Source organism: Grammomys surdaster, unplaced genomic scaffold (assembly GCF_004785775.1).
Source record: "Grammomys surdaster isolate TR1022 unplaced genomic scaffold, NIH_TR_1.0 225, whole genome shotgun sequence".
In the NCBI taxonomy this organism is placed as follows: Eukaryota; Metazoa; Chordata; class Mammalia; order Rodentia; family Muridae; genus Grammomys; species Grammomys surdaster.
Window position 1 is genome coordinate 5,592,255 of NW_021604670.1, and position 8,463 is coordinate 5,600,717.

General features: G+C 40.7%; 1 protein-coding gene across 1 annotated transcript; it reads right to left on the bottom strand.

Annotated features, from left to right (window-relative positions):
- Positions 1-1,307: 1,307 nt before the first annotated feature.
- On the bottom strand, positions 1,308-7,787 carry Dmrta1 (DMRT like family A1). The gene is made up of 2 exons (XM_028773387.1): positions 7,043-7,787; positions 1,308-4,636 (listed from the first exon to the last, which is right to left on the bottom strand). The coding sequence occupies exons 1-2, from the start codon at positions 7,674-7,676 to the stop codon at positions 3,795-3,797; spliced, it is 1,476 nt and encodes a 491-aa protein (XP_028629220.1). The 5' UTR covers positions 7,677-7,787; the 3' UTR covers positions 1,308-3,794.
- Positions 7,788-8,463: the final 676 nt, after the last annotated feature.

Below are 8,463 nucleotides of genomic sequence, written 5' to 3' on the forward strand. Positions count from 1 at the left end.
GGCAGTTACAAGGGCTCTGTCATCCTAACCGAATCTTGACTAATTAAAGGTAGTATGAACACAGAGCTCTGGTTGTTCTGGTCACTTCCTTCAAGCCCTTAAAAGAATCCCAAGTACACACACAATAGTATGATGTGAAAGTGTGGCTCGCCATGGCATGAAAACCAAACAGGAAGCCTGGAAGTAAGCCTAGATATTCACCGGTAATAAGCGCCCTTTGGTTCTACATCCACTAAGTGGATTAAGCACAATTACAGTGCTCTGTGTTGAGCAACTGCCACCAGGGGACAAAGATAATATCTTAATACAAAGCAGTAACAGTGAGAGTTGTTTACTTAATACCAGGATATAAGCATTACTGTACTGTGCAATTTATTCAAGCTACCTCTTATCTCCATGAATCTTGCAGGTTAGATATTATTATCGTTGTTTTATTAGAAGAAACAGATGCCAAGAGTGCATGTAACTTGCCATTCACAAGACCTGTCTCAACAGTAAAACAAGAAATCCTTCTAGGAAGACATATGACTACATACTTTGTAAACCATCTAGCCATGTTTGTCTCCAGGGCTCTCACAAGTCCTGTTTGAATCCTCTTTCTTTGAACATGTGTTTCTCACAATAACCTCCCTTTTAAACCACACTGGTTCTGTCTCCTATCTTTTCATATCATTCTTGGAGGGTTTTACATAGAAAAATTTCTCATGAACAGTATTTAATTGACAAATAATGTCTGTAGATTTTCTTTTGGGGGTTCTTAGAACTAAAACTTGTTCATTAGTTTATTTAAAAAATCATTCTCATGTTTCTGAATAGCTGGTAAATGATTCCATCCCAATACTGAGGTGGTAATGAAAAACCCCATCAAGCAGGCCTCTGGTATTTTCAACACAATAATTTCATTGGAAATACTATGGCACAGTCAAAGATCACCAGCTGTGAAAAGGCCACTCCTTTTGTTCTTCTGCATTTTCTCTCATAGAGTTATCAACCTCTATGTCTCATACAACACGTGGAGAAGACAGTTCAGTCTTTCCCTTCCTAACTGCTGACTACAGAGGTTAGGTGCCAAGGCCTCAAGTAGCTTATAGGCATAAATATCATAATTATAAAGAACTCACTGATGTACTGACATGGCCAAATGGTGCCAATCTTAGCTGTTTGGTTGATTGTTCTTTGTACACATGGAAAAACAGTCTATGAAAACCTTGAGGCTGGCTCTAACCTCTTAATCATATTTCTGCTTTGCACCTAGCTCAATGCATGACACAAAGTACATGCTTAATAAACGCAATGACTCAATTTCTAATCTAATATTTTTATTACTTTAGTAAATAATGAGGTACTATTTGCCACATATTATGTATCAGACACCACACAAAGCTGCAAAGGAACAAACAGGTGTAACTCTTTCTCATACCTAACAGTCTGAAATCACTAAAGTAAGAAACCCTTCCTGGTGATACCTACTATTACTACCCTTGGGACTAGCTATATAGATCTGAGCTTCAATTTCCTTGATGTCTAGCTAGTCATAGGAAATTTTTCCTATTTTATAAAGTTATTTAGGTCCGAAGAGTCTGATGAATTATATGGACTATATAATACATCATGAAAATTAACTTAATATTTAGATTATTAAAATAATATGCTCATGTGTTTTGGTTTTTTGTTTTGGTTTGGTTTGGTTTGAAGACAGGGTTTCTCTGTGTAGCCATGGCTGTTCTAAAGCTAACTTTGTAGACCAGACTGGCCTTTAACTTAGATATTCATCTGCCTCTGCAGCTTCCTGAGTGCTGGGATTAAAGGTGTGTACCATCACCACAGAGCCAACATGTCCATATTATTACTTTAACTCTATGAAGAATCCAACAATGCTAGGATTGCTGTACCTTTAATTCAGATTTTTGCCCTTTACTATAGCTCTATTTATATCATACTCTGCATTTGACTCCCTACACAGGACCTAGTATCTCAAAGCTAGAATGTAACAGATAGATTCACAAAATAAAAATGACTCAAGAATCACCAAGGGTTCTGATCTAAATACTTTCCAGGAGACATAGAATCTCATGAAACTCCACTGAAAACTGTGTGTTAATAGGCCACTTTGTAGAATCATTTGGTTGAAATATTCATTATCCGAAATCAGTCTCCTCTCAATGTATGCTAGCTGCATAGCAATTAGTTTCCAGGCTTTGTACAGTAATTTAGGCTCTGAGCATGAAGGGTTTCTCCATTTTGTTTTGTACCAAAAAAAAACCCTGAACATTGTACCTGTCTAAATTTTACAGGACTTTTCCTCAACCCTGCTCCATTAAAATGTATGCAAATCATTAAGCAATTTGCATTCTAAATCAGCACCAGATACTCTCCAGTTATGCATTATGATATTTTTAGGTAAACTATACTGTGAAAACTTATTAGCTTAATGGAAAAGATACACATACATAAAAATAATTTTAAGACTTTCTAGTGATTCTTGTTGCTCAGATAAAGATAGCTCTCACTCCTACCACATCTGGGTCTTCATTATTCCTCACAATACAGTGAAGTCGTTGTCCATTTAAAAATTACAGCACATGAGGAAAAAGTTGTACAGTTGTTTTGTGAGCTGGGGCTTTTTTCCTGGGGCTTCCCAGTGACTGAATTGAAGAGCTGGATAGATGGTTTTAAATGCTCCAAGTGGAGAAAAGAAATGTATGCCTTAAGACTCCAAAACACTTCTAAGCTTTAAAGGCAGTTACTGACCTTCAGAAATTTTGTCTCTCCTAAGTACATTAAATATACTTTATATAGAATCAGTAGATATTTGTCTGAGCAGATAGTTTACATTTTTAATAATTCCTTTTTACCTTTGAGAATGGGTGACATGCTATTTTCTCAAACAAATGATAAAGAACTATATCCACAGATAGAAGCAAAAGCTACTCAAAAATTAAAATTATCCTCAGTAGAAATATATTTCACAATATGAAAATGAATACAGCACGATCCAAAATGGTTATTTCATAAACTTGTTAGTATGTAACAGTTAGAAAACCACGTGTTTTCTCAGAATAACTGAATTGCAGTTTGTGATAGTGGCCAGAAGAGGGCAGGATCTTGTTTCTTATGACCCAATAATTTTTTGTGCATTTACAAAGTTAACTTTAAAGAGAACAGTTCAAAAACATTTCTTTTTTTACAACTAGTAGCTAAAAAGTACAAAAATCAGACGATCCAAAAATAATATATTCAAGTTTATTAGATTTACTTACTACTGGTCATTTATCTGCAAATAAAATATTTTTAAATACTTGAAACAATTTCTGGCTCACCTGTGGTAGAGGAGGAGAAGTGGGAAGGGAAAAGAAAAAAGAGATGGAAAGGGAGTTGTTTTAGAATAATAACCACAATCCCCCACTCCTGGTTCTTACTCTACCATATGAATTACTTTTTACAAATGTTCACAACCATAAACCCAACCTACAATAAAATAAAAGCATGTATGGCTTTATAATAAAAGTGATAATTTAAGGAGAAATTTCATTAGTTTAAAATAATAGTATTTCCTGAAATAAGTTTATTCAAGGCACATATGATGATTAAATGTTTCTTTGATTTAATAAATTCTAAAGAAAAGTCTTCAAATCTAAAGTATATTATACTGTTTAGAAAAATAGCATTTAAGACTGAGAGGCCATGCTTATACTCTTTGAAGTACATTAATAAGTGTGTGTGTGTGTGTGTGTGTGTGTGTGTGTGTGTGTTGCATAGCTCCAGAAAACTCACAGAATGGTAGAGTGAATGTGTTACAGATGCTCCTGATTGGGCCTGAAATACAGTCTACCACCAGTTACTAAGTGCTTGCTAGGAAGGTGGGACGGCTCCCTAATCATCCCTGGAAATGCATAATCCAAAGTTGGCCGAAAAGGCAATGCTGGAACCAGTCCAGGTGTTAGGTAAGGTGACACAAAACCAGACAGCGCTCTTCCTGGAGAAGAATATGCCAGGCGCAGTGGGCTGAATGCTAGTCTAGGACTGAAACTGTAGAGCGTTGAATCTCCTCCATAAGCAGCAGACGCAACTTCAAGAGGAGAGAGAGCTGATTTATTACTTAAAGTCCCAAAGCCGATGCCAGCAAGACTAAAATCTGAAGCTCTCTGAAAGGCTGCATTTTCCAAGTCTGCATGTGCTAGATCCCTGCAGTCTGGCTTATGTTCTTTCCCATTTAAGATTTGTTCAATAGCTTGGACTACGTCTCCCTTGCAGAACTGTAGAATGCCTTCTAGGCGGCTACGTCTGTAACCTGGAAAAATCCTGATAAGAATTCCGAGAGGGTCTCGTGGTCTTGAGGTCACCGTGGAAAGGCTGGCTCTGGTAGCAATGTAGTCTCTGGCCCACTCGCTTTCATTCCCTGATTCCAGGTCAGAGGAAGAGAAGGACCTGGGACTGTCTTCTCCTCCGGATTGATCCGTGGGGCAAGGAGACAGGATGATGGTGGATTTGTCCGAGTGTTCTGAGGTAGATGATATGAAGCCCTGTTTCTCCACAGTAACATTACCCTTAGATGATCCCGGAGAACGGTGATGAGTGTTGGAAACTGGCTCCCCGTGTCGACTCTGGCATGACTCACAGTTACTCTGTTTTGGTTCTGCAGAAAAGAAAATGAAAACTAATCAGACATAAAAATTGGCCACAACATAGCTATGCCCACTCAAAGACAATGATGGATGAAATATTTCACATTTTAAAGATCATGCAAAGCTAGCATGTGTGGGAACAGAGGAGGGTGCTGTTTCTCGTGCATTTTATGATATAATGTTATACAGTAAGTACCTAAATCTCTTAGAAATTAAGGATCAAAAGAGGAGAGTTCGTTGTTATCCCAAGTGTCAATGTGACACCATCTTGGAATTAGAGATTTTTTTTCCAAAATGTCCAAATTTTGCTTTGGTCTAAGTGATGTTCTTCACACACACACAAACACACACACACACACACACAAATACTATATAAAAAGAACTAAGTAAACCAAGTAGTGAATATTATACTTAATTTAAATGATGATCTGCAATATTCTTTGATGTCTTCCTGTCTCTTTAAGAAATAATCCTAAACATGCTCCATAAACATTTATAATTTATTTAAAATGTAAATCACATCCAATTTAACACTAGAAAGGCCGAAATGTTGTCACTATATCAAATACATGACAAAAGAAAAGTTATGACACTTGTAAGATTACACACTGGTGTTTTCAACATTAAGTAATATAAAAACTTGTCAAATGGCCTTTTCCACATGGAAATCAATTTCCATTCCTCTTTTGTTCCACTTGCTTCTACAGCAATTCACTGAGTATTGCTCCTGAAACATAGGAAATATCAAAATTAAATCTCTGTTATTTTGTATAAAAATAATGTATTACATCTCTAGGTTGGACACTTGGGACAAATATCTCTAAAGAAACACAGGCTTCAAGCTGTGCTTGGGGCTTACGACTGTGATTCCAGTACTCAGGCGGCTGTGGTGAATACTTCATATAATTCCCTTCATCTCTGTCCTCTCTCCTTCTGGGGATTGTTTTATTCATCATTAAAGTTTGGGATACTGATAGCCTTCCCTTTTTTTGAATATAAGCTTCTTTTACATAGGGGAAATGTTATTTGCCTCTGAATCACTGTAGGTCTTTGTCTTGTGAGTGAATAAGTTCAATACAATATCTTACTATAGTTTATTCATATTGTGTAAGAGGGAGTGGTCAATTTAGAAAGCCAATGAAGAAGCCTTTAAAATATGGACTTCTTTTTTTTTATAGGCCGGTCATTGTGACACAGTAATCTAATACATACATTAGGCCTGCAACATGTACACTTTAGTGCACAAAGTTTACATAAACCCATACCATCAGCCAAATCTCATTAGCAGTGTAGCAGAAGGAATGTTACCATTTCTCATTGGTCTCTATCTTCCACGAGAAACGCTTAAAGTTCATTGGTCTAGACTTTGAAATAAACTAGAGCATGTGTCCAAACTTGACATACGTGAATGCGAATTTACAATGCAGAGACTGGCTTCTTTCGAAATTACACCCTGTTTTGCTAAGATCTGCAATGTTGACAACCAAGCAAAGTTTTTAATTAATAACTTACCGCTGGACATCACATAACTTCGTGTGATACAACCTGTTTGGGATTTTAACAAAATGATTTAAAGGAAATTCCCACTTAACAGCAGCCCTATGGAGGGCTGCGAAATTCATGACAACACAACGAAATTGATATTACAGGAAAAGTTTTTTTCAAAAATAAAATAAATAAATAAAAAGGAAAAGTTAATTCGGGGTCATATTAGTTATAAATCCAAACAAGAGATTCTGGCCATGACTTTGTGGCCGGCAACTACAAATACGAATACTCTGTTGAGATCTCTCCAGCTACAAACTGACACTCTTGTCAATGGTTTCACTATCCCTAAGGAAGGCACAAACTTATTCCTAAAGGGAACTAAATGTAAGTCCCTAAAGCTTTCCTCTCCTTTGGGAATTGTGCTTAAAGAATTAAAATGAGGTTGGGGCGGGGGAGAAACAGGTGAGCATTTTCAGTTTCTTCTTATGTGCTAACTGGCGACAAAACACTGTCCCAAAATCAAAGATCGTCACAATAACCACAGTCGACCGGTTTCTTTTGCAAAGAACACTGTGGTTTTACAACTGGAAAGAGTGTTAGCACACCCGCTAAAGTTTTCTCTCAATCCCTGCTGAAGTTCTGACCTCACAAAGCCAAAGCAAGCTGTGCCTAAATCCACTCCCCGGGCGAGCCAGCGGCTGTGATCACTGACACTTCACGGTTTACATTATCTTTATCAACCTGGATGAGCTCTTCTAGTGAAAGCCTAGTAACTATCCCCATCCTAGCCATCCACAGCACAGATCCACATTCCTGAGCTTCTTTCAAACAACTCTTTCTGCCCACTATTAGGGAGCTGCTGCTCCTTACTACGAGTCCTTCCAGAACAGTCATTTTCTCACAGAAAAAGCAAACCAAAGAGGACTCACCCTGCTTTCTCTCAGCATAATCTTGCTGGAAAACCTCGAAAGCTGGGACTGACCGGCTCCCAGGGTGTCTAGAGGCACCCACTCCCAGAGCAGCTACAGCCATGGGGCGGCTACTCAAGACCTGGGGACTTTCGGTCTTGCTGCTGCCCCGCGACGCCTGAGCCGCAGGCTCGGACGGCCCCTGGTACAGAAGCCTGTGCAGCCCGCGGGCCTCGCTCTCCTCCTGTGCCTGCTGCCTGCGCAGCGCCACCTGCGCGGCCATGACCCGCTGCCGCTCGGCGATCAGGGTGCACTTGGCACACGCGCAGTCCCGCCAGCGGCAGAAGCGCTTGTGGCCCTTGAGCGCTGACACCACGCCGTGGTTGCGACAACGCGCGCACTTCGGGGTCCGCGGGTAGCCGCAACCCACTGCCCCCAACGCCCTATCCAGCCCAGGGCCCGGAGCGCATCCTGCGCGACCCGAGCTTGAGGTCGATCGCAGAAAAAGGCCAGGCGGCCGCAGGAAAGTCGCTGACACCGGGATCCCCGACGACACCGATCGCGCGGCCGAAGCGGGCGCAGCAGCCCGCCCTGGGACCAGATGGGGTCGGCAGCTGCCGTTGAGGTCTCTAAGACCGTGAGGAAATTGCTCCATTCTCAGAAGGCGCCTCTGAGGAGTAGAAACCAGCACGGGCGCTGTCCAAAGCTACCCTGTGGGGATGCCGGCTGAGGACTCGCCTAGGTCCCGCTGTCCCGCTCTGGGCACTGACTAGAGTTTGCTCTCCTGTCCCAGAGCTAGGAACCGCCTGGTCTAGGAGCTCCAGAACCTGACCGACGGCGCAAACAGCCAGTGAGCCTCTGAGTCTAGACGCTGGGGCAGTGTCCTGAGCTCTGCCAGTCTCCTGAGCCTAGGAGGGCCAGGCTTGGGGGCCACCCCGCCTACCGGGTAGGCTGGCCAAGGAAAGAGGCCAGGGGAGGGCCTAGGGCGGAGAGTGGGGCTTTCTGGGAGGTGGCCTTTGGGATAGATTAGAGACTGTCCTGATCAGACTGAAAGGTCCATTAAGAAAAAGGTATCTTTATGTATTTGGGATATTCATCCTCCGTCAGATGTAAGGTTAGTGATGGGAGTTTCCCAATCTGTGGGCTGTCATTTTGTCCTAATGATAGTATACTTTGACTTACAGAAGCTTTTCGTTTTCACGAAGGTTCCATTTATTAATTGTTGACATTAGTGTTCAGGAAGTTGTCTCCTGTACCAACGAATTCAAGACTATTCCCATTTTCTGTTCTATTAGATTTAGTGTATCTGGTAATATCCAAAATAGATACAGAACTCAAAAAGGTAGGCACCAACAATCCAAATAACCCACTTAAAAACTGGGGTACGGAGCTAAACAGAGAATTCTCAACAGAGGAATCTTGAATGGCTGAAAAGCACATAA

Bases quoted from the DNA above. Each gene is read 5' to 3' on its own strand.
- Dmrta1 (XM_028773387.1), bottom strand. From the start codon at position 7,676: ATGGAGCAATTTCCTCACGGTCTTAGAGACCTCAACGGCAGCTGCCGA. The intron at 4,637-7,042 runs GTGAGTCCTCTT...TCTTTTCTGCAG, and splicing joins TTATGCTGAGAGAAAGCAGG to AACCAAAACAGAGTAACTGT.